Raw genomic sequence first — 27072 nt, forward strand, 5'->3', positions numbered from 1 at the left:
ATGTAGCAATGAAGAAGGAATGGTTCAGAATACGTTTTGGAGGTACAACAGGTGAGAATTGCCAGTGTGCCTGGGTAAAAGAAAGGATGACTGCTAGGTTTCTGACTAGAACAATCAGCTGGAGGTTGGTACCATTTTCTGAAACATGGAAGTTGAGGTATAGATGGGAGCGGGGGGGAGGGGGGAGGGCAATTTGCCTGCATTATCCCTCCCTTTGGACTGTTTTTCCTTCCCTCTTCACCTAGTTACCCCCTTCCCAATTTTTGGATCTCAGCTCAAACGTCACTTTAGTCCTTTCCCCAAATAGTTCAAAACAAACGTCTATATTCAGTATATGCTCTCTTGGTGTCATGTATTTTTCCTTAGTACTTGTGCCGCATTGCAAAAGTGGCTACTAACATGTTGCCTTTTTTGCCCCTGCTGACAGCCTTCCCACCAGAAGACTTGGTAGCGAGACCATCCTAGATCATCCAGCCACCAGCAGACCCGCCAGCTGACCAGGAATGTATGAAAGAGCCCAGCTGAGCAGACCCAAAGTAGAAGAACCACCCAGCTCACTCATAGAATCCTGAGTTAGCTAAAGGATTGCTGTAAGCCACTAGGTTTTGTGGTGGTTTGCTACACAGCAAAAACTGATACAATAGCACACAACTCAGTTACAATCTTACATGTATCAATATTTGTTTGATTAGTGTCTATCCCTCCAAGTGGGCTCTGTAAGAGCAAAGACTATTCTGGTTTTAAGTTATCACTCCATGCTCAAGAGCTCGGCATAACATCTGGAACACACCAGGCAGTCAATGGATAACTTCCTGAATGAATGCAAGGGGAGAAGAGAGGCATACAGTGTAACACGAGAGAATAAAAGTTCTTTAAGAGAGGTAACATAGGACTGGGGACATCCGTTTGTCCAAAACAAACTTTTATCAGCACCAAGTGCTGAGGAATACAAGGCCAAGATTACATTGCCTTTGCCTCCAAGAGCTCAAAAGTCTAGACTACGGGACACAATACAAAATCAACAGAATACACGACTTTGGAAGGGGGCCCTAACGCTGTCTGGAAGAGGGAAGGGTGCAAGTTGTCACGGGAGGGTTCTTGAAAGAAATAAAGCCTAGATTTAGTCCTGATGGTGTTTACTTGGAAGAGCAGCAGAAGCGAAGGCCAAGGATAGGGGGTTTTGTTACTTATCTCGGGTTATATCGCAAAGGTTTAAGTGTCTCATCAAACTCTAAGGCCCTCAGGGCCAGGAAGGTTAGGGGTGGGGAGGGGATTCTTATCTTTGTATTATTCCCAGTGTCGAACATTATTTTTTCCACAAAATGGGAACTCGGTAAATATTTGCTGAATAAATGAATAAGGCGGAAAGCACTGCTCCTTCCAAGAGCCCACACTTTCGGCTTCAACACAGAGAAGCAGACAAGATGAGCACCGTTTCTAAGACTCAGCGTCGCATAAGCAGAGACTGGCCCCACTGGCCTCCAGTCTTCCCTCCCTCCTCGTTACCGGTTGACCCGCTTTCCTCCTGCTTTGCTCACAGTCCAGCATGTAGGGACGGAGGCGGGAGTTTGGTGGCGGGGCGCCGCAGGACGCGGAGAGGCCCAGCAGCCGCCCGCCTTCCGCTGCGTTCCAGACACTCGCGCGGGCAGGAGTGCGCAGGTGGACGCGCCGGCCGGCGGGCGCGGGTGGGCGCGGGGGCACCTCTCTCGCTTCCGCACCCTGGCCCTGCCGGAGCCCTCGCCGCGCTCCGGGACGCCGGCGCCGACCGCGCGGGCCCGCGCCGCGTTGCCGTGGAAACGCCGGGGCCGCCGCGGCGGCGCGCGGGGCGGGCTCTCGGGCTCTCGCGCCCCCGCGCACGCCCGGGCGTTACGGAGCCCCTGGCGTTGGCCTCAGCCCGGGGTCTCCAACCGTGCGCGAGGCAAGATGCTGAGGCGCAGCTTGGAAAACCGGTAACAGCCCCGGGGCCGCAGCTGCCCAGGGCCGCCACACGCGAGGGCTCGGGTGGGGGAGTGGAGCCTTCCTCCGTGGGCCTCCGCGCCGAGCTCCGGCGCTGGGCCGGGGGCTGCACAGTCGCCGCCGCGCTCTGGGGCCTACCTCCCTGGGCTGCGGCGAGCCCCGGTGGCCGCCCCTCACGCTCCCCAGGCGGCGGCCCCCGCACTGCCGCGGGCAGTGCAGACGCCGGGTGGCAGCCGGGCGCCCGGGCAGCGCAGCGCGGAGCTGCCCCGGGAGCCGCCACTCCGCAGCGGCGCCGCCGGCCGGAGCCAGGCCTCTTCGTGCGCCTGCACTGTGGGATGTGGAGGCCAGGCCCCGAATGGGGACCTAGAGGAGGAGGATCGGCCTTGGGAGATGGTGGGATCTTTGAAGGTTTGCGCCGTCGAAGCTGCAAAATACCCCGGGAATGTTGGCATAATCAAATTACCGTGAAGATGAAGCCATCTCATCTCAAATGAGAGTGATTTGCTTTTTTTGTCACCTTTTTCTCTAGGGATGCTCAAACCAGACAACTGCAAGATGCTGTCACAAATGTGGAGAAGCACTTTGGAGAGCTGTGCCAAATCTTTGCTGCTTATGTGCGGAAAACTGCCAGACTGCGAGACAAAGCCGACCTCCTGGTGAATGAAATCAACGTGTATGCCTCTACAGAGACCCCGAAGTTAAAGCAGGGCCTGAAAACCTTTGCTGACGAGTTTTCCAAACTTCAGGATTATCGACAAGCAGAGGTATGGAGTGAAGTCACACCGTCATGTTATGAATGAGCCCTGACGTAGTGGACGGAGGAGCCCTGAAGACTTGTAATCTACCTAACTGCAGTGGCGAACACACTCTTGATGATAAACGTACCTTTTCATGTCGGTAACATTGTGTAAGTCTATTAAAGGGACGCTTCCTGTGATTTTACCGTTTTCAAACTAAACTCTAGGGTGTCTTGAAGTCCTGAATTTCCCCACCTTACTTGCCAACTTTTGGCCATGGGGTGGCTATTTGCAGGGCGTAGTAAACGTAGTACCCCAGGGAAGAAAAGGAGCATGACTTGTGTCTTGTGTGCAGGTAGGTATATTTTAAAGTATATCTGGAGATGGAAGATGTTGGAAGTGGTAATGTGAGTGAATAAGTAGTAAATGAACAAGAGATTTTTGTTGCTGCTTCCATGCTCTGGAAAGTTGACCAATGTTTCATTGAAAGGCGGGGGGGTGGGGGGGGGTGAGGAGGAAGTACAGTATTATTAATTCTAGTCACCATGGTATTATGCATACAAACCAGTAGTGAAATTTTGTGGAGTTTTTTGGTTTTTTGTGGGTTTGTTTGGTTTTTTTTTGGTTTGGGGTGGGGGGAGGGAAGAAGGTGGTGTTGTAATTGTTTAAATTGATAAAGCCCATTTACTTTCATACCTCATCAGCACTTTCACTTATATTTACTTCAGGATTCAAGATACAGGTCAGAAATTTTCACTTTAACTTTTAACTTGTCAGAAGTTGCCCAAATAGAGCTGCATTGCTTCTTTTGTACTTTTCTCATCAATGCTTTTCTTCCTTTTTAAAAGCCTAAAACAGAAATTTCAATTATCAAAAAAACCTCAGAATCAAAAAGAAGATAATGATCTTTGAACCTATAACTGCTAATCATACAGAAATTTGAGTAGTAATTACTCTTGGGGGTACTTTGGGGGAAAATGTTTCATTTTTGTCATATGATATTTATTCTGTAATAAACAAGCAACTCTCAGTTATGTGTAACTGGGAACTTAATGTTTCAAAAGTAGTTTATACTCACAGATAATACTAGAACCCTACGTTAGCCAATAATTTCAGTGCCCCTTTCTAGAAAACCTTTATGCTATTTATCAAATAGCAAACTGAATTGATTTACATTTGTTCTTTTTATTTCACTTGCTTACCAAATGGTGGAGGTGCTAAAGAACAATGAACAAAAGGTAGGCTACAAAAAGGAGAACAGAAAAAAAGACTTGGCTAATCTTTACACTGAATAATCAGTGTATGGATTATTTGAAATGGAATAAATAATCCTGAGTATTCATGGATTTGATTTTAGGATTCCTAATATTTAAATGCTCAATAAGAACTTGATCTTCTCCATTTTACTAAAATTTTTAAAAATGAAATATTCGTATACATTCTGTTTATAGAAACTAAACAAAAATGAATATGAAGTGGTATACACTCACTGATTATATAAACGTGTATCATCAAAAAAAAGCCTTTTTCCTGCTACAAAAGTAACACATGTTCATTTTAAACAATTAAATACATGTCATCTTGTATTAGCTATCCTGAAAAAGAAAATTTTAATGTCCAGGAGTTATTTTTCTTATGCTATAGTTATATACTTGCCTTTAAAAAAAAATCCGTTTCTTTAGTGCCTTCCACTAGTGCTATTAGTAAAAGGAGAAATTACTCAAAATTTGATAAATATTGTAATGTTTAAGAAAAACTGTTTAATTGTAAATAAAAGAGAGATCGACCATACAGTATAACAGCTCAGAAACACCATTTATCTTGTTCTCTAAGTGGTCTGTAGGCTTTTTTGCTTTTGAGGATTGTGTTGTTTTAAATGTTTCCAATATGCTATATTTTTCAGCTTTGATTTCTTATCTGGAAGGTTGGGCTTTTACATTTCGGATATAATGTATGTAAAGTATCCATCCAAGTATTAAACACACTGAAAGTGGTAGCTGTAATAAAATTTGAGATGTCTTAAAACTTACCAAAAGCTTTTATTGCTACTGCACAGCTTAACAGTTTTTAATGTATTTGAGTTTAGATTCTGAGTCTTATCAATTTCTGGTGGTTATTTTATTTATAAAGGTAACTGACATTTTAATTTAAAAAGTTTCAAATATTAATCGGTGTAGTAATTATGTTCAGGTTCGACAGCACAGGTTTTATTTCAGAATTTAAATTTTGTTATGTCTATGTTTCTTTTCAGTTATATTTTATAATAATTTTCAATAGGTTGAAAGACTTGAAGCCAAAGTAGTTGAACCTTTGAAAGCTTATGGAACCATTGTAAAAATGAAACGAGTAAGTAAATTCATTTTTTCTACTATTATTAGGTATGCTGGCAAAATATATGAGGTTTCCAATAACTGTCCTTTTAATAAAAGGTACAGAGTAGTGTTTAGTCATTCTTTTTACACACTCTGAAGCGTTCTTAGAACTTTGAGAATAAGGAAGTATTTTTATATACTACTGTAGCATCATAAAGCATTGTTTTGTTTATTATGGAAACTTAAAATATTTAATATTTATAGTCATGAAGACAGTCATGGACAGAAATTATTTTACTAAATGAATTTGTTTATATTTTTGTTTTAAAGCAGGCAATAACATGTAAACTAAAAATGAATGTGACAACATTTTTGTCTTAATTTTTTTATTGAGGTATAATTGACATATATTAGTTTCAAGTGTACAACGTAACGATTTGATGTTTGTATATATTATGAAATGATCACAATAAGTCTAGTTAACATCTGTCACGATACATAGTTACAAATTTTTTTTTCTTGTGATGAGAACTTTTAAGATCTAGTCTCCTAGCAACTTTCAAAATGCAGTACAGTATTATTAATTCTAGTCACCAGGGTATACATTACATTCCCAAAGTTCTATTTTTTAAATCAACTTTACTGAGGTACAATTTACATGCAATAAAATTCTCCTGTTTTAAATGTACACTGAGTTTTAATAAATGTGTATACATCTGTAACTACCACCACAATCAAAATTTTATGTGTGTGTATATTCATATATATAAATATATATATAGTTTTGCATTGAAATTGTGTCATTATTTGAGAGGATATTAAACTACACACATGCACACAGTGTCACACAAAAAGACACACACTGATTATGCAATAGTAATAATTCCTGTGGTAATGATGCCTGGATCAAATAGGGAGCGTTCTTCCATTCTTAAAACAGAGAACTGTGTATTTTACTTCTTAAATAAGAGATTTTTATTAACAAAAAAAATGCCTGTTTGCAGGATGACCTCAAAGCAACATTAACAGCAAGGAATCGAGAAGCTAAACAGTTAACTCAGTTAGAAAGAACACGTCAGAGAAACCCATCTGATCGACATGTTATTGTATCCTTTGAATTTGGGTCTTTAAAAATATATTTTGTAAGGTATGCAGTACAGAAGTAAATATATATGGAAATTATGCATTTCTACTTTAAATGTGCAAAGAATATGAATGTAAAGTTTGAAAAGAAACACATGCATTTATAAATTCTCACTATGGAAATTAGCTAATTTTAAAGAGAATACACAACTTAATTCAGTCTTCTTATGTTGTTTTCCACAATAGACATTCAAAATATAAAACACTCAGAAGTGTAGATGTTTTTATAAAGAATAAATACAAAATTCTAAGATTTTTTACATAAATGATGACTATTAATTATAAAGTTAAAGATCTATCATTAGTCCTAATATATCAATGCCCTCTCAGCCCTGCATTTGAGAAAAGGAAGGAATAATAATTTTTTTCCCAGTAAAATTCCCTTCATCTTGAAAAACAACAGCTATGTGAAACCACAATTATGACTTCCAGCCAAAGACCCTCAGGAGATTCAAGAGTATAACTGAGGTCCACAGCTGGACACAGATCTAAATAGGAGTGTCTACTGTAACAAGGTTCTTCTGTTCAGAATGATTATTTGTTAAACTAGAATGTGCCTTGTTCAAAACTAAACAGGGACTTCCCTGGTGGTGCAGTGGTTAAGAATCCGCCTGCCAGTGCATGGGACACGGGTTCAAGCCCTGGTCCTGGAAGATCCCACATGCCGCGGAGCAACTAAGCCCGTGCACCACAACTACTGAGCCTGCGCTATAGAGCCCACGAGCCACAACTACTGAAGCCCGCGCACCTAGAGCCCGTGCTCCGCAACCAGAGAAGCCACCGCAATGAGAAGCCGGTGCACCACAAGGAAGAGTAGCCCCTGCTCGCTGTAACTAGAGAAAGCCCACATGCAGCAACGAAGACCCAATGCAGCCATAAATAAATAAATAAATAGATAAATAAATAAACTAAATAAAGAAAACAGCACCTGGCTAATTGCCAGCAACTGGGATAGGTGCAGTTGTATATAAAGTACTAACTTATCCCGCTGCCTCTTTTTCCCATTCCTTATGTCTCCTCCCTACCTCCTTAAGGTTTTTTACAGCCCACCTTTGCCAGAAACCACATGAGGATTGACTCTTTGGGGACATTTGAGGTTCCAGAACACCTCCATTTCTGAGGGGAATCCCTTGATTAGTGATTTTGGGCTGCACCAACAGCCTGGTCCTCCTTCCTTTGGACCAAAGATACATATGCCCAACCTTGTAATAAAAATGTGCAGCCACATGGCTGGGATCTACAAACTGGAGATTATAGAGTTTGGGTTTCAAGCAAGTCAGACAAACTAGAGAATGCTGGAAAATCTATGACTGACAACTGTGGACTAAGGCAGAGACTAGGGAATATCAACAGTTTTTAAGAATCAAGCCAGAGGTCAAAATTTTGCTGCTTTGTTTGGAGGAGGGGAGAGTACATAAGGGCAGAAAAAATGTCACATCTGGAATCTTGAGGAGGTGGTAAGATTGATTCAGGGGTATTGCTGTGGACACTCGATGTGGAAATAAATGTCTTCCTAAGACAGAGACGCCTCTGACTTTGGTGCTTTGCTGTAAACACTGCTGTGGAGGAGGCTGTCTTACACCATAGACAAAGCAGGTCAGGAGTTCACACAGGGGGAGATAAAGCAGCAACTGAATAGATTATGGCTGTAGATGAATTGCCACGCTCAGTGGGAAAGGTGTAGGACTCCAGTGGATTTTGACAACCTGAAACCAGAAAATAAAGGACAGTCTACATACAAATGCATCCACTATAAATATAAAGATATTCTATCATAACATCATAGAATATTTACCAGGATAGACCCTTAAAATTCATCTGATCTTCAAAAGAAGCACATTAAAGTTCAGTATATAAAATAAAAGAGTAGTTCTAGTATAAGAGGATGGGGTAAAGAAGAATCCCAGTGCTCTGCCTGGACCCCCTAAGGCCCCTGGTGGCTTCTGAAAAAGCTTCTTGCAACAGTTTGAAAAACACCAATCTGGCTCACTCTTTTATAAGCCATTTTGCACTCATGACTAATTTCATTAAATATACTGATATCCTTATTCATAAAGTTGTATCACAGTATTTTAATCAAAAGTATCTCCTACCCAAATTGGTATGTTATAGGATTTTGAAGAATTTTCAACAAAAGGAAGAAATAGAAATCTGTATCCACTTTGCTAAAAATAGCTGTGCGATTTTGGGCATGTGGCTATGCTGGAGTAAAAGGATTTGAGACTAAGAAATGAATCGTAGTTGCTGGAGTGTGGTAGAAGATTAAGATACCCATGTCCCAGCTGTGGCTTCTGCTTCCCTGCTCTTTGCTAGTTTAGCCAACTCTACCTACCCTTCCAGATTTTAAAATGAAACTGTCAATAAATGGGGAGGGAAAAGACGTTAAGTCAAAAGTAAGTAGTCACGGTAAAAAATTTCACAAGTCGTGTACTGAACAGTATTAGAAAAATAGTCTGCTTGAATAGTCTCATTAGTAAAAGGTTAACATGCATCATAACTGTTAGAAATTTTTTTACAATCCTGTGATAGTTATATTTTTAAAAATCTGAAGATCAGTAATAGAATTGTTTTTGATTACTGGTTATGATTAAAAGCATAAAAGTTTGCATGGTTTTAAGAAAACTTTACACCCTATATAGCAAACGTACACACACACAGATATATATACGTATGTTTTAAATGCTTAGTTTCTTGAAATTGTATATCTGAATTAACCTAGTTGTAAGAGTATATAATCAATATAAAGTTATGATTAATGTATAATCTAATTGCAAGAAGATATAATTTTATAATAGCATATGATTTTAATTTATTGGAAGAAATTGTTCTATTTGAAATGTATTTTTTTCCTTTATGAAAAATTTCAGTCACAGGTGGGTAGTAAAGTGATGTGTGAAGAGATGGACCCCTATAGTAAACCTTTTTACTTATTTCAATTTATACATTTTCTTGCAAAAGAAAGCAAGGGCTTAAATGTCATAATATTATGTGTCACAAAACTTTGATTCACAACTGCAAATTTTTCCTATGGAGTAACTATTAAGATGATGATATGTGATACTTTTGAGTAAACATAGTACTAACATAGGAAACAGAACATTATTAGAAAGAATTTAATCAGAAAATTGGGCCATGTTTTTAAAAATATGTTATTGTTTAACAAAAAATTTTAAATATTTCGGGGCAAACTGTTGTCCTTAAGGAAGAGATGATTCTTTTAAAGAGAAATACATGATTAGATTGGAAATGTTCTGCACTTTACAGCACTGTAGCCACTAGCTATATATATGGCTGTTGAGCTCTTGAAATGGCAACTAGAGTAACCAGTTTTTTAATTTACATTTGATTTTAATTAATTTAAATGTAAATAGCTACATGTTGCTAGTGGCCACCATATTGATTGTACAACATGGATCTAGATAGTATGAGTACTTTGAAGGAAAGCATTAGATTTTCCATCTAATTTATTAGTTGCTGGTATATATTTTTTGTAATAAGCATTAACTAAGTAGTAATAGTGTAATATTGTTAGCTTATAAGAAGAATATACAAATAGAAAATCCATGCTGAAATAAATATTTGTAGTGTATACTCTATTCTACCTGATTAGGATATTACAGAAGTAGAAACATTTCACGCATTTGGAGAACTAGAAGATTGAAAATACTTAAGTATTTGGGGGGAGAAAGGGTTAAAGGGGAGAGAGATAGTGAGGAGAAAAGGAGAGTATGATAAATGGCAGAGACAGTGAAATATGTGAAAGCAGTAGAAAATATAGAAAATTGTTTTACAGTAAATCATCCAAGGGTGATATAGGAAAAAAAATGATTTTGTATGCAGAAAGGGAAGGAATTTTGTTTTCTTTTGTTTGAGATCATGAATCATGTCACCTGATAGATTTAAAGTTCTTTATTCTGCATATGTTTATCGTATAGATCGTTTTATTTTATGTGGTAAAATATATTTTGAATGATTGACACTGTTACGGCAAAAAGCCAGTACCGCAGTGGTAGCATTTACAAAAAGACTCAGTCGAATGGATTCTGACTTGAGTTTTTCCTGTTCTTTGGCGGGGACACTTTTGTAGGCAGAAACTGAATTACAAAGGGCCACAATGGATGCTGCTCGAACAACTCGCCATCTGGAGGAGACTATTGACAGCTTTGAAAAGCAGAAAATAAAGGATATAAAGGTAACAAAGTAACTGTTAAGGTTCAAAATATGTTTTCTAACCTTATTTTTTATTTAAATTTATGACAAATTTAAATTACTGATTTTTTTAGTCCATAAATAGTCTGTGTGAAAAAGATGTAAACAAAAATATATCAAATGTTATTTTCTTATGGAAACAATGGTATTTAAAGGGGCTCCATTCCCAACCAGAGGCCAGATATTCAAATGTTATTACAAATAGTGTTAATCACAGAAAAATGACATTTATTATGTTTTTATGTATCAGGAACGGCTCCAGGCACTTTATATAAATCTTTTAATCTTTACAGCAACCGCATGAAAGTGAGGTGGTGTTATCATATATTATGTAAAAAAAAAAAAAAATTAAGCAGAGATATAAAGTAACTTTTCTGAAGTATCATAGCCAAAAGTCTGAACTATAAACCAATTACGTATTTTAAAAATCGGTGCTTTCCATTATGATACACTATCACTAATTTTAATAGCTTATAGGTTTCTAATACCTACATATTATCAAATAAATAAGAGTAGCTAACCACATAAACTTGCATCCGCCAATAAGAATTGACTTATTATAACACATCAGTAGACATTCAGGATCATGGACTTGAGAAGGTCTTCAGTGACTTTCTCATAGGCATCTTGGAAAGATTTGGAGGATTACTTGCGATCACGTTATGTCCTTTAAAACAAGTCATCTAAGGATGCCTTTTGGCTCACTGCAAATTTTCCTGGAACAGCTTTTAAAGAAAAGTATTTTTTGTCATTTTAATAACTTATTAACAAAGAAAATATCCTGCTTTCAAAAGTTATGTTCTTATCAATAAAATAGGCATTACCTGCCACTTAATTGTATCATTCCTGTCTACAATCCATGAAACAACATTCATTTGCCCTTTTATTTTTTTTAAATTTCCTATCATAGTTTCATAGGATTTCATAACTTTGATTTTTCTCATAGCCAGGATCAAACGTCTCTACTTTGGTCCTGAAGATTAAAAAAAAAAAAAGAAAAAAAAAGTAAGCCTTTCAATTTACTCTGCACTCTGCTGTGTAGATTGCTACTCAGGAAGAGCACCTCAGGAGCTGCCCTGAGACAAACCCTTTTACCGACGTAGGAGAGTGTAGGCAGGGCATAACATTTTACAACTGCTGACATCCTCTCTTAAATTGAGGGAGAAGGGAAGGAAGATTAAAATAATTAGCTTTAATCTGAAAAATGAGATTGGAGATTTGTGAGGTATGTCTGATTCATTGCCACCTAAGGGCTTCTCTAGTGACTTGGGAGCCTGATTCCTCACGCTACCACTGTTCTTCATGCCTACTAACTTCTCTTTTACACATGGCAATCTGTGTCTCTGATCTTTAGGCTCACTTCAGTGTTCCATCTGCATGCTGGCCAACTCTACAGGTGTTTTTAATCCCATGAGCATCACCAATTACAAAACGGGCAGAGACAGTGAGTGCAAAATTCCCATCTACAATTCCTACGACCTGGGATTTCCTGAAGCAGTAGGACATGGAGTAAGGGACTGCACAGTGGAGGGTGCGCAGAGAAGAAAAGGGCTTCCAAGCTTCTCTCTTGGCCTGCTATATCATGACCCTGGAAGAGGGAAGTCTTGTGGTGGTCACAAAAAAAAGAAGAAGACAGGAAAAAACCTACTTTTTTAAAAATGGAGAGATAATTCATATACCATACAATTCTCCTATTTAAAATGTACAGCTCCGTGGTTTTTAGTGTGTTCAGACTTGTACAACCATCATCACTCAATTTTAGAACATTTTTATCATCTCAAAGTGAGGCCTAGTACACTCTAACTTTTACCTTCCTGCTCCCCCAGCCCTCACCCCCAGCCTAAGCAACCATCACTAATCTCATGTCTCTTTGGATTTGGCTATTCTGAACATACATTTCATATGAATGGAATCATAAAATACATGGCTTTTGTAACTGGCTTCTTTCACTTAGCATGCTTTCAAGGTTTATCCATAGTGTAGCATGTATCAGTATCTCATTCCTTTTTATGGTGGAATAATATTCCATTGTATGGATATTAACCACATTTTGTTTATCTTTTCATCAGTTGATGGACTTTTGGATTGTTTCTACCTTTTGGCTATTATGATTAATGATATAAACATTCATGGACAAGTTTTTGTATAGACATATTTTCATTTCTCTTGGACATTTCAGTTCAACCATATAACCTGTTGAATTGCTGGTTCATATGGTAACTCTATCTTTAATTATGTGAGAAACTGCCGGACTGTTTTCCAAAGTGGCTGTGCCATTGTATTTTCCCACCAGTAGTATATGAGGGTTCCAATTTCTCTGCATCCTCACCAATACTTGTTGTTCATCAGACTTTTTCATTATAGCCATCCTAGTGGGTGTAGAGTCGTATCTTATTGTGGTTTTGATTTGCATTTTCCTGCTGATGCTTATGGCCATTTGTATATCTTTCTTGAAAAAAGGCTATTCAGATCTTTTAATTGGGTTATCTTTTTTTTATTGCATTTTAAGAGTTCTTTATATATTCTGGATACAGATCCCTTATCAGATATATGTTTTGCATTTATTTTCTTCCATTCTGTGAGTTCTTTTCACTATCTTGATGGTGTCCCTTGAAGCACAAAGCTTTTTAAATTTGATGAAGTCCAATTTATCTTTTTCTTTTGTTGCTTGTGCTTTTAGTGTCATATCTAAGGATCCATTGCCAATCTGAGATTATAAAGATTTATCCCTATGTTTTCTTCTAACACTTTTATAGTTTTCATTGTTAAGTCTTTGATGCATTTGAGTTAATTTTTGTGTATCATGTGAACTGAAGGTGTTAAACCCCATTCTTTTGCATGTGACTGACTACCCAGTTGTTCCAGCACCATTTGTTGAAGAGACTGTTCTTTTCTCATTGAAGTCTAGGCAGTCTTGTTGAAAATCAGTTGACGTGGTTTTGTTTCTGAACTCCCATTCTTATTGATCTATGTCTATCCTTACGCCAGTACCACACTGTCCTGATTAATTAACAGTGCTTTGTAGTAACTTTTTTTTTTTTTTTTTCTCTCTAGTTGTGGCACTCAGGCTCCAGGGCGCATGGGCTCTCTAGTTGAGGCGCTCGGGCTCAGTAGTTGCGACACAAGGGCTTAGTTGCCCCGAGGCATGTGGGATCTTAGTTCCCTACCAGGGATCGAACCTGAGTCCCCTGCATTGGAAGGCAGATTCTTTACCACTGGACCACCAGGGAAGTCCCTGTAGTAACTTTTAAAATCAGGGTGTGTGAGTTCTATTTTGTTCCTTTTTAAGATTGTTTTCGCTATTCTGGATCTGTTGTAATTCGGTATGAATTTTAGAATCAGCTTGTCAGTTTCTACAAGTCAGCTGGGATTCTGACAGGGATTGCATCAAATCTGTAGGTCAATTTGAGGAGTACTGCCATCTTAAGATTAATTATTCCAATCCATGAACATGGGCTGTTTTTCCATTTATTTAAATCATCCTTAATTTCTTTTAACAATGTTTATAATTTTCAAAGTGTAGGTTTTGTGCTTTTCTCAAACTTTTTCCAAAGTATTTTATGATTATTGATGCTACTGTAAATGGAATTGTTTACTTGATTTCATTTCAATTGTTCATTGCAAGTGCACAGAAATAGTTGATTTTTGTGTACTGATCTTGTATCTTGCAACCTTGCAGAACTCATTTATTAGGTCTGATAGTTTTTTTGCAGATTCCTCAAGATTTTCTACATACAAGATCATGTCATCTGTGAAAGTGTACACTTTTAATACAGACCCCCATGACTCTAGCAAACTCCCAGAAATATGAGTTCCAGAGATTAATACTAGAGTCTGTTAAGGTTATGAATCTCTGTTCTGTATGTCTTTCCTCCTTACTGTCAAATTGTTCCTTTTCCAAGTTAGGCCTCATTTGAGATGTTTTATGATAAAGAGGGATGCACAGATCCTATACCCAAAAGCCTCAAAAATCAATCAGAAGGGTTACTTTACCACCCCCTTATTTCTAACAAAAACGATATTCAGATATTGCCACGTTGATTTTACCATGTCTGACAAACACTTCTGTTTGTGAGATAAATTCTTGGAAAAGTCAAAACTGTTGATCCTGCTCATGTTTTGGGAGAAGCAGACACAGAACATTCTTTTTTTTTTTAAGAACATTCTTATTGTACCTGTTATCAGGCTACTACTTCAGATGGAGGCAGAGCTTCTGGGTCTTTCTTTAACCTCCCTGGGGGTAGAAATGATTGGCAGTAGTTAGCACTGCTCATAACTATATTAACTGTGTTTGAGGTGGGGGTTAATTGATAAGTCCATCTGAATTTTAGCAGCAGTGTTAATTAGTAAGGTAGCACAATTTTTAGGAAAAGACTTTTGATAGGAACCTTGCAGAGAATCTGTCTTTCTGAGAAAAGCTGGTATGAACTTAGTTGTATAGACTGTGGAAGAAAACTCACAATCCTATTTGTTTCCCATGTAATGGGAAAAGTCATCAGTTATATGGTGTCAAGGGAATTTCTGACCTATGAAAACGATCTTGACCAGGGGTCACTCCTGGAACAGATAGGGACAGGAATTCAGTATTGGTAAAGTAGCTGACGTGAGCAAGAAATAGCTTCAAAACTTAATTTTTAGTAACTTTATTTTTCTTATAAATAAATATGAAATCACCATGACTTTTTTTCATAAAATTATTGAGAAAAATGTAATAATTCCACTGCTCAGAAATAAGCAGTTAGCATTTTGGTTTATATCCTTCCAGACTTTCTTTCTATGAAATATACACAAGAAATATACTAATAAGAATAATAACAACAACAAATATTTCTTAGACATTAATTTAACTATGTCACACATTCTAAGCATTTTATATGGATAAACTCATTTCCTCCTCACAGTGTCCTATGAGAAAGGTAATATTATTACCACTATACAGTTTTGTTTAAATGGGACCACACTATATGTAGCATCTCTTTTTAAAATTTAATATATCATGGGTATATTTGTGCTGAGGAAACAAAGGTCCATATTGTCCGTTATGGCATCCTCATATAGTATTTTGCTATATGGATATATCAGTTTATTTAACCAGCCTTCATTGATGGACATCTAGCTTATTTTTGCAATTATAGATCTCATTGCATCATTAAACATCAGCCTTTTTTCTGGTCCAGTTATTCTTTTGGGATAAATTACTAGAAGTGGCATTCTCATTCAAAGAGCATACACTCGTTCAATTTGGATAGCTGTTTTTAACGTCTGTCCACAAAGCTTTAACTAGTTAACATTTCTGCAGAACCTTACATGAGCACACCAATGTAACAATGATGAGTAGTAGTATTTTTAATAATAGCCAATCTAATAGTTGAAAAATCAGTATCATCTTAATTTGCTACAGTTACTACTGTTGAGGCAGAGTATTTTTTCATATATTTAATGACACATTTTATTTCTTTAGTAAATTACTCACATTTGACCTTAGCCTATATTTTTATTGTGTTGGCATTTTTCTTATTAATTTGTAAAAATTCTTTATATTGAGAAAATTAACTCATTATATTAAAGAGAAGATATGTTGCAAATATATTTTCCCATTTTGTTGCTTATGGTATGTTTTTACCACCTTAAAGTCTTATTTTTGCTGCCAGACCTATTGATCTTCTTTTTGATTTCTGCCTTGGTGTCATGCTTAGAAAGGAGTTTTCATCCCCAAGATTATATAATTATTTGCTCATATTTTCTTCTAGTATTTGTATGATTTTTTAATATTTTAAATATTTTATTTTATGCAGTTGTATTTTGCATATGGTATGAGGTAGATGTCTAACTTTATTATTTTCAAATGGATAGAAAGTTCTCCTGACATCATTTATTAAATAGCCTCTACTCTGGAGAGCTGTCATTTCCCCTTTATTTGCCAAAATTATTAACAAGACCTTTTATGACTTTTTTGTTAAATATGCTGCTTTCTAATTAAACCAGATGGAGGCTTTAATGTTATGATAAGGAACAGTTTCTAATTTAGCTGGTTTACTCCTTCGGCAATAAAAATAGCAAACTTGTGCTGAGCACTTACTCTAAGCCAGTTACCATACTGTACCTTTTCTTGGATTACATTTAATCCTTAAGGCAAAACCTAAGATGTTGAAAATAAGGAAAAAGAACAAACTGTTTAATATTACACAGCTGGTTTGTTTCCGTCTTGATTTGAACCCAGGTTTATCTTAATCCAGAGCCCCTATTTTAAACTACTAGGCTACCTGCTTTGCAGAATACTTGCCGATGGGTAGAGAATTTCATATTAGCTCCCCCAACCCCCCACCAATAAAAATTAAGTACGTACCCAAATGGCCTTCTAGTCACACAAAATTGAAAAGGAGGAAAAAAAGTAATGCGTGAATGCCTCTGTCCCTGACCATACTGACCCATTCCAGATTAGCAGATTACATGAGATCACTGAAAGCTATGTTTATTTGAGGAAAATTTTCTCTAAATATGAATGGATCTTTCAAAGTTCCACCACCTTTCTAGTGACTCACTGAAATAATTTTATTTTAAAAACACAATGTTTTTATGTTCTTTCTTACACCAGTTGTCATCTAATTCTTCCTTGCTATTATCCACCTCCTTTCTGCCCATTTTCCCATGTTTTATGAAATTCTATCAATAGCTAGAAAAAAAAAAGTATGACTGGTAGTTTTTCCTCCTTACTATACTCAGGGATATAGCTGTCCTCTGTGATAATCTTAAGGCTTCATGGTTCTTGGGTCAAAAATTCCAAGTCTGGAATACTACCTTAGCAATGCCACTGATTCTCCATCACTGTTTTTGACAGAAGAGTTAACAGGGCTATTCCCATCTTAAATAGATATATAGTATATGTTTTGTCAAGAAATAAAAGGTCAAACCATAAAGGATTAAACCAAAGTATCACAAAACTTGAGAGTGATTTTTCCCTCATGTTCCAAGTAGTAAATAATAGCCATTTACTAATTAAAGCTACTTCTTAAAATGTTTTTTATCACTAATTGAAACTAAATTTTGAGACTGCGAAATGCTAACAGACTCAAAGTTGAGCTCTGTCTTTTAAAATGAGAGTGTAATAGATTCTCTTATCAGAGGATATGGATAAACCAAAATAATGTATCATTCTTCAGTGACAGACATATCAACATATTTTCAGGGCTTACTTATGAGCTAAGGGGAATATAACTCCTATAAAATGCTATTATTAAGAAATTGTTAGTTCAGAGATGACATCACATTCAGAGATTTTGGCATCAGGGATTTAATAACTATATTCAAATATTCAAAAAATATTTTAAATTATTTTGAATTTTTTCCATATTCCTCAAAGTTACCACAGTGGAATAGACTTGAATTAAGCCTAAACCTACAGATTTAGGTGTAATAAGGCTGTAAATGTTTGGATTTCATTAGTTATTAAATAGTGTGCCAGTCTATTAAAGATTTAGAATGTTCATTTGTAGAACTATTTAAAAATAGGAGTAATACCCAACTTACTTGAGTGATTTAAGCTTAACCCCTTACTTTCTAGCTAGTCAACTATCTTAGGAAGACTGACAAGAGAAGTACCAGCCCTAGTCAAAAGCTATTCTCCCTCTAAGGTATTCCTAGGTATCTGAAGATTCTTGGTGTGGAATCCGAAGTTGTACCTTGGCATAATGCTGTTTATTAGTCAGTTGCCAGTCCAGTATACCAGAGCACTTTGTGACCTATATGAAGTGACAGTAAAGGTCATTGTCAGTTATAGTTATAAGTCATTTATCCCAGAGCCCAATCTTTGCATTTAGCCCTACATATGTGCTTGGCAGCTCAGAAGGGTTACTTTCAACTACAGATCTATTTCCACTGAGTAGCAATCAGAAGCCTGTTAGTTCTCCCTTAAATATTTTTCTAATCCTTAAGAATGGAGATGGAGAGGGAAAAAAAAAAAATCACAGGACACGAAGGGATATCTGTATGGCTACTTTCCAAGGTGCAGGACCACTCCTATCTGGGTGGTTAACACAGGAGAGCAGAAATGAAGGAAAATGAGTATTTGACTATTGCCTTCTAGCCTAACCCATCTCATCTATATTGCCCCTTAAAGGACAATGCTTGAGTATTTTCTATCCTATTCTTATTCTGCCCACTTCTCTTTACATTAATGCTCTGATTTTTTATTTTGATAAGGGACAAGATAACAAAAGGATAGATCCTATTTTATTGCAAACTTGTCTGGCTTTTATACTTTCCCTACCTACCAATTATCTCACCTCTGCTTAGATCAACATGCATATCTTTATTCATTCTCTTTGCTCATGACCTTCCCTACCGTAAGTTGTCATCATCATGCTCACAGAGTTTACCTGTAGTTTATTTGCGAAGGAAATGATTGATTCCAGCGAGAACAGCACAGTACAATGAGCAAGAGCTATAACTTTGAAGAATCAGATCCAAGTCTTAACATTATAGCTGTAAATAACACTGGACAAGTCATATATTTGTAAACTGGAAAGCTCTATGCAAATGTATGGTGCTACTATCAGTAGTAGGAATATCATTATTACCAAGTAATCCCTTTGTGGTTAGAGAATACAAGTATCATATAAATATGATGGGATAGAATTCTTGCCTAAAAACATTCTTTTAAACATCAGTTGGAGTTGCTAAAAAAAAAAACAGCTTCAGAACTAAACTGCTTTAGCTAATACGTATAGGCACTCAGCAACAGAGTACATAATGACATACATTTTAGTCAAATCTTTTTTTAAATCATAAATATCTAATAGAAGAACCGACTAAAAAAGGGAAGTAAATAATAAGATAGGAAATATTTTGTGTAATTTGAAAGTTTTGCTGCAGAAGGTCTTTGCAACTATTTTTATTCCAGTTATCTTTTGTACTTCATCTGCCCTGTGGAAAAACAGATACCTCTGTATCTCATAAAATGCCAAGACTATATAGTAAGGAATAAATTTACTAAATTCATGAAGCAATTTATATGATTGTTTAAATTCAAATCCTTGTTTTTTTAGACTATATTTTCAGAATTTATCACTATCGAAATGTTATTTCACGGCAAAGCTTTAGAGGTCTACACTGCTGCCTACCAAAATATACAAAAGATTGATGAAGAAGAAGATTTAGAGGTAAGACTATGTCCATCTAAGCTCAGTTCTTCTATTGATATGGAAATGTTTAAAAGAAAGCATTAGTTTGGGTAAAAATATCTTAAATTAGAACACTACATGGTTTAGATGTTATTGTATGCAGTTCCAAATAGCTGAACCTGTATGACTTTCTATTTATTTTTTAACTTTTCAAATTAACCATGGTAGAGTTCCAAGGATTAATCCAAGGATTAATATCTAGTAAAACATAGAAATAAAGCCATTACATGAAATAATGTATCATTTTGACTAGTGATATGTCACATGTGCTAAAAATAGCATTTATTGATTTGAGCTAACATTTGAGTGTTTATGCCACAACACCCAAAGCTTTACATGCATTTTCTCACTCACTCCTGTGATGCAGGTACTGTTACCATTCTCGTTTTACAACTAAAGAAACAGGTGTAGAGGTTTTAAGTAACTTAACTTGCCTTTGGCCACTTAGCTAGTAAATAGCAGAATCTGGCTTCTAACTAGTTTTGTGGGACTTAATCAGTAAGCTGTGAAATAAATGTAGGTTTGCTTTGTACTGATAGTTAAATGCAAATAAATCTTACTGGTCAGCTAACATTAGAGCACTTAAATATCAAAGCCTGGTTTCAGCAAGCTCACCTGAAGAGTTAATGTCCTACAATCTTACCTTCCAAAAGGGGAAAAAAAGGCAAAGTATTTTTGCGGAAATAGATAAAATATTCGAGATATACTCTGTCTACAGTAGAAGTGAAAAAGGCCACGTAGTCTCAAGATATAACCAGAATTTTGTATTAATAAGTGATAGAATTTGAGAGTGTCTGGCATTTCATAATTTTGAAGATTCCATTTTTTTTTTAACTAAAGTATCTATAAAGAGATCCCCTGGGCCTTCACTTCCCACTACTCTACTGGTTCCAAGAAACTTGAATTCAGTAAAACCAGATTATAGCTTGGCCAAAATGAAGAAAAGTACATGTTTTAGTATGTGTATATACATTTTACAGTGTCAAAATCTGATCGCAGTTTTACCTCAGTTAAGCATACATGATCGTATTTCTATTACTGTTTGTTAATAGATGGCTTCTTAAGTGTCTATTCCCTCCAAATACTAAAGCTAAGGTTTCTAAATTTTTACTCCTTTTTGTATCCTATTTTTTTAAAAAATAGATCAAGCTTTTATCTGTAATTTGTAAAAGTAGCAAATGTTTATATAGTGATTACTTTGAACCAGCTACTGATCTATGCATTTTCATTGTATTATTTTAACCCTACCATCAACTTTAATAAAAGTATTTATTATCCTCACTTCTGTGGATGAGAAAACTGAGGCACGGTGAGGTTAAGGAACCTCCCAGAGGATCCCATAGCTAGTAAGTAACAAAGCTGGGAGCCAAACCCAGAAGTTTGACTATAGACATTGTGTTTTTGTCCTATCTGTACTGCCAGAAGCGTGGTTCTTGATGAGTGACATGAACCATTTCCTACAAGAAACAACACTATATTGAGTGGCAGGTTCAAAATTGATCCCCCACTTTTCCTACAAGACTTAAGTTCCCTTTACAAGTATTTTCATTCTCCTTTTTCTAATACCCTTGACCCAATACACTTGTCACTAAAGTCACTAAAAGTTCCTTCAAGCCCTTTGGACCCCAAGATTTTCCTTCTCATTCCAGAGGTCCTAGATATCTTTTTTATCACACCACTTCCTTTACCACTTCTCTTACCACTGTTCTTCATCAGCTAGCTAGGTAGCTTGTAGGATTCATTAAAAAAAATTCAAGATCTCAGGGCTGTGTGATAGATGTGTTTTTGAGTATGAACTTCCCCACTTTTTCTAATGGGGCAGTATTGAGCAAGTTAACTTCTTCATGCTTCATCTTCCTCATCTCTAAAATGGAGATACTTATAGTATCATAAAAAGTACATTCATAAAAAGTACATTCATCAACTGTTTATTGAGCACCTGTTATATGCCAGACACCATTCTAAGTGCCAAGGATTTAGCATTATAAGAATTGGTCCAAGTTGTCAAAAAGCAGATACTTAAAAGGAGTTCAGACATTTAAAAAATATACTGTGTAACTATTTACGTTTTATAATGTAAAGAAGAAAAAAATATAGTGTGCTGCAAGTGTATGTGATGGAGGATTCTAAATAGTCTAGAGAATCAAAGAATGATTTCTTAATCAGAAGTTTGAGGGATAAGTAGGATACGTGGCAACAGCTTTCAGGCAGAGAGCTCAGATAGATATACAAAGGTCCTGAGATGTAATGAACTATAGGCCTAAGCTATCACTACGATGGCATACAGAAATTGTGGAAAGGAGAAGACAGCAGTCTGGGGAAAGTTGTGTGAGACAAGTCGAAGTAAAATTACATCAAACAGCTACCAAGATGAGGAAGGACCCTTTAAATACAAGTTTCTCGGAAACAAGTAGAGAAAATATGCAGAGAGGAACAGAGAAATAATTTGCTGTTCTTAGACAGCAGTCCTGACTTATTCAGGCAGCAGCTAATTTTTTGCATCTAGTTATCAGAAACCATCTTACCTGATTTGTTCTTCACATAAAAAGTATTGTCAGGCCCATATTCCCCTTCAAAAGATCACCTCTGTACATTCAGTTCAGAGCATATTCAGATCTTGAGACTCACTCCTAGAAGAGATCTTGGACCATATTGGAAAATGCATTATTGCCAATAAATTAATATTCCTGTAAATCTGTTGTTTTGCAGTTGGAGACTAATATTCAACTGGTTTAGACTTTTACCCCAAGGGTTGTAAATTATCTTCCATTTCCCACTTTTATCTTTGCTAGGAAAGCTAAAATAAGGAATGTTGTTCTAACAAAAATATATTTCTTCCAAATACCAGTGGATTGAGTCGTCCAGTTTTGATATCATACCAGGATGCCAGGTTCCATGTCTGGCACCAAAATATAATTGGGTCCTCAGTAAACTGTTCAATAACCTAATTATTAGCATGCCTGAATTGCCCTTAAACCAAGTCATACCTCTTGCGTTAAGTTTCATCCCTTGATTCCTTTTGTGTCCTGCACTTCTTTAAGGTTTAAAGAAATGTGTAGAGACATCCCCTAGTTTGGGTCGTTTTTTCTCAAAACACCCAGATTAAGTTCATGTTAACATCATTCATTTACCAGGCTACTGTCTTAAGCTGGAAGGAACTGCAAAGATAAAAGAAGGCTTCTTGCTCTGGAGGAACTTAAAACTAGTTGTAGAAACAGACATGTAATTACAAAACAGTGAGATAAAACCTGTACTGAGGGTATAAACAATAGGAGCTACTGACTAGAGAACAGGGGAAAGCAGAAAAAAGATGGCATTTGACTTGGCTCCTGAAGGATGAGTAAGTGCGCTGAAATTCCAGGCTGAGGAACCAGCACTGCAAAGTCACAGTAGTATTATGTGTTCTGCATATAGGTATACATGCTACAAGTGAAGTATCATGGGTACGTTTGGGTGATTGTAAGCCTTGAATGTCACCTAAGGCATTTAGACTCTCAATAGTCAGGAGCCAAAGTTTTCTAGTAGAGAAATCATATTTTGGTCTGTAGTATGCTAATTCTAAGTAAGCCAAAGATGTATAGAGTCAATAAATTAAAATAGAACTACCTCAGGTGAGAAATTTAGGGAGAATGCCCAGGCTTCTAGCTTGGTCTAAGGTTTTGGTAATGTCTTTCACTGTAAAGGTGAATCCAGAGCTACACTGTCCAGTATAGTAGCCATTAGGCATATGTGGCTATTTAAGATTAAATTATACTTAAAAATTCAGTTCGTCAGTCACGTAAACATTTCCAGGGCTTAGTAGCCATATGTGGCCTTTTTGGACAGCACTGAACAGCAAGCATTTCCATCATCTCAGAAAATTCTGTTGGACAGTGTTGGTCTAGAACAGAAGGTACTGGGGAGCATAAATATGGCTATCAGAAGAGTCTACAGAGAATTGGTGGAAGGGTAGCCATAAAACACTATGTAGATCTTTCAGAGAAAGGTGTCAAAAAAGGTAAAGTGGCCTAAGGGAAACCCTTTAAAAATATTTCAGGTATATGCAGTAGAAAAAGGGATGTGAAGAAATAGAGCAGCTAGCACATGAAGCGTTTAGTGATGGCATGCATGGAAAAGAAGTTTCAGGACAAGGTCAGTTGAAGACAAAAAGACAACTTTGGTGATTGACAGCAAGACCAATTTCAGTGAAAGAGGAAAGCCTAATTGTAGTTTGCTGACAAATGAAGTATAATGTTTGAGAAGTTTTTTAAAAAGTAAAGTTATACCTTTAAGTAATTTTTTTTTAACGGATCTTGCTTGTTTGCGGGGGAGGAAAACTGGAGAAAGAGAGCTTTTGTTTGTTGGTTTGAAGTTTCGCTAAAGAGAAAGTGCACCTTGGAGAGAATCAGAATGACATTTGCTTTAAAAAAGGAAAAGGATAGGGTGAAGAGGAGAAAAAGAGGGAATATGAAGAAATTCACATCTGACAGACTTGCCTTCTTAATGTTACAGAAATGGTGGAAAAGCTACAGGTAGGGAAGCTGAAGACCACAGTAAGATTTGGAACTACTGCTTTAAGGAAAAAGAACCGACAAGCGGTGGCATTCCAGATCCTAGTGAGATTGGAATCCATAAATTAGAGTGGCTCCATTTACTCTTCTGTGATGTACTGTGAAAGCCATCAGTGAATTTAAACTGGTACTGAGGAGAGGCAGAACAGAAAGAATCGAAGGTGTGACTTAGTCTTCCCACTGGCTTGCATACTCTTTGAATGTAGGAGCTTTTCACGTTTCACCAGCAAAAGCTCTTAAGTGATTGTTTCAGGGCCCGTCATCATCTTAGGTGGTTCAATAGAATTTTTTAGCTTACATCTTTCCAACTGAAAATATTTTTTTATTTTTTTGATTTTTGTTTTAAATTTACAATAAATAAATGAAACTTTGTCCCCAGTGTGGGGAGGGGAGTTGCTTAAAAAAATTCTAAACTAAGGGGAACTTAACATGATAAACTAAGGGGAACTTAACATGATTTTCTAGATTTCCATTGTTTAGTATCACTTTATAACGTTTTATCATTGCAACAGGTTTTCCGAAATTCTCTGTATCCACCAGATTATTCATCCCGTTTAGATATCGTAAGAGCAAATTCAAAGTCACCTCTTCAGAGATCACTGTCAGCTAAGTGTGTATCTGGAACAGGACAGGTGAGCTAGAAACCGTAATTTAAAGGAATGTGAGCTCCTGCCTTTGGAATTGTTCAGTACTAAAAATGTTTCCCTTAAGTCACAGGACTTCGAATAACTTACCCTCTCCTACCCTCTTATGTAAAATAACAGAAGATTGCACTAGGTTCGGCTCTTAATTCTTGTATCATCTGTAACATATTACTCTCTGAAGCAGAACACTTGGGAGAGAGGTGGAAGGGACAGGAAAATGCTGATCTACATTTGTTCTCTGGTATAGCATGAAGAGCACAGATTCTGAAATCAAACTGTTTAGGGTTTAAATCCCACTATCACAGCTTACTGGAAATGATACCTAAAAAGGGCTTTTGTTGAACATTATCATAGATCCAGAAGCACATATCTTTAGGGTAAAGAATCAATTTTCTTTTCTTCTATATCCAGAAAGCCTGAAGTACCTGGTATCTAGAACAGGGAGGGGTCAACCACCTTTTTCTCTAAGGGGCCACACAGAAAATAGCAGGTTTTGTGGGCCATGTGGTCTCTGCCTCAATCAAGAGCAGCCATAAACAATACATGAACAAATCAATAGTTGTAATAAAACTTTATTTACAGAAATGCCACAAACTGGGCTATAGCTTGCCAACTCCTGATTTAGAAAGCTATGGCCTTTTTCATATCTAGCCTTCAGAATTTAAAATTGAGCAAAATATTTTCATAATATAACTTTCAGGTAAGTGTGACCTAGTACCTTCTGTTTTCATTTGATTCTCCTCTAAGCATTTATTTACTGCTTATTATTTATGCATCTCTCCCCCTAACCAAATTATATTATTATTCCAGTACTAAGTGCCTTGCACATAAATTCCATAAATCTAGTATTATAGTACATGCAGAGTTTTGACCTTTTAGAGCTAATAATATCACCTAAGTTAGCCAAGATCTGTGTAGCACTTTAGAATACATAATCCCAGGGTTTCTCAACCTCAGCACTATTAACTTTGAGCCAGATAATTTGGAGGGGGGGAGGGAGGCAGGGGTACTGTCCTGTGCATTGTACAGATGTTGAGCAGCATCCCTAGCCTCTACCCACAAGATGCCAGTAACACACACACAAACACACACCCCCAGTTTTGACAATCAACAGTGTCTCCAGACATTGCCAGATGTCCCCTGGGAGGTATAATCACCCTCAGAAAAGTTTGAAGCAGGATGACCCAAGTGGCAACAGTCAGGACTTAAAGCCAAGTAGTGAATTCAGATTCTCAACTCATTACGTTTAAATCACACTATTTTTAAAGTTTAATATTTCAGTTGCCTAGTTGAAATATCCTTGTTTTTGCCATCCCTTTAATGACTCTCATTCAGATACCTGTTTTTGTGACCTAAGAATTGTTTAACTTAAAATATTTTTTGACATTTATAATATACGGAGACTATACTTTTCTCTGAAAGTCGGTTATTGAAGTACTTGTACCCAACTGGAATCAAATGGCTAATTTCACATTTTTCTTCAAAAAATAACATGAATGAAAAAAATTTGCGTCTGTTTTCAAACCTTAAAATACAATAATTCATAGGGAATTTTCATTACTAAAAATTATTACTTATGGACATTTTTCTGAAATATTTGTTCTATGTGCACTTCTCTATCAGGGCACATGTAAAAATATTTTTTAGTTAGTATTTTTTAAAATGTTTTAACTTTCAACAGGTATCCACCTGTCGACTAAGAAAGGATCAACAAATAGAAGATGATGATGAAGAGGATGAAGACTTAGATGTTACAGAAGAAGAAAATTAAATTTCTTAAGTAAACTTTGCATTTCCATTTTCATCTTAAATGACTTGGAATCCAGAATGACTAAAACTGTAAAACTTTATACTGGCTTGAAATGAAATCCTACTGGAAATGGAGAGAGAAATTATTAAAGGAAATTTATGCTGACCAAAAATGAAGGTTTTAAAAAATATTACACACCAGTCGTTTCTGACTGTCTATCTGTCTAGCAGCATGTGATCTTTTTGTATAGGTTCCATTTTTTAAAAAAGATTATGTATTTCAGAAGTATTTCATATTGCACTATACCTAGTTGAGGTTACACTAGTTAAATAGATAACAACAACAAAAAAAATCTAACAATTCCACTTGCTTCCTTTAGGTTAAGACACCATGCTTTCAATACCAGAAAAGGGTCCTAGATAGTCATTCTGATGAAATACAAATTCTGTTCCATGAAGCTTTAATCAAAAAGCCAAGTTTTCTTTTTTTACTTTTTTTTCACTTCTACTACAACCTGAAGTTTCATCATTCGATATATAAATTTACTTTTCAATGAGAGTATTATAGTCACTCTTAACAATAATAGGACACT

The 27072-nt window shown here is 36.6% G+C and overlaps 1 protein-coding gene across 2 annotated transcripts; it reads left to right on the top strand.

Annotated features, from left to right (window-relative positions):
- Positions 1 to 1813: 1813 nt before the first annotated feature.
- Positions 1814 to 27072, top strand: CIBAR1 (CBY1 interacting BAR domain containing 1). Of its 2 annotated transcripts, XM_061171781.1 has the most exons (9): positions 1814 to 1949; positions 2486 to 2720; positions 4971 to 5039; positions 6010 to 6111; positions 9016 to 9021; positions 10236 to 10340; positions 19402 to 19515; positions 24599 to 24718; positions 26412 to 27072. In XM_061171781.1, exons 1-9 carry the CDS (start codon positions 1924 to 1926, stop codon positions 26499 to 26501), a joined length of 867 nt encoding a protein of 288 aa, XP_061027764.1. In that variant the 5' UTR covers positions 1814 to 1923; the 3' UTR covers positions 26502 to 27072. The 2 variants fall into 2 exon arrangements, with proteins under 2 accessions (XP_061027764.1, XP_061027763.1); XM_061171780.1 differs by lacking the exons at positions 6010 to 6111; positions 9016 to 9021 and having other exon boundaries at positions 26412 to 27071.

This window comes from Eubalaena glacialis, chromosome 17 (genome assembly GCF_028564815.1).
Source record: "Eubalaena glacialis isolate mEubGla1 chromosome 17, mEubGla1.1.hap2.+ XY, whole genome shotgun sequence".
Lineage (NCBI taxonomy): Eukaryota > Metazoa > Chordata > Mammalia > Artiodactyla > Balaenidae > Eubalaena > Eubalaena glacialis.

Bases quoted from the DNA above. Each gene is read 5' to 3' on its own strand.
- CIBAR1 (XM_061171781.1), top strand. From the start codon at position 1,924: ATGCTGAGGCGCAGCTTGGAAAACCG. The intron at 5,040-6,009 runs GTAAGTAAATTC...GCCTGTTTGCAG, and splicing joins CCATTGTAAAAATGAAACGA to GATGACCTCAAAGCAACATT. The intron at 10,341-19,401 runs GTAACAAAGTAA...TTGTTTTTTTAG, and splicing joins AGAAAATAAAGGATATAAAG to ACTATATTTTCAGAATTTAT.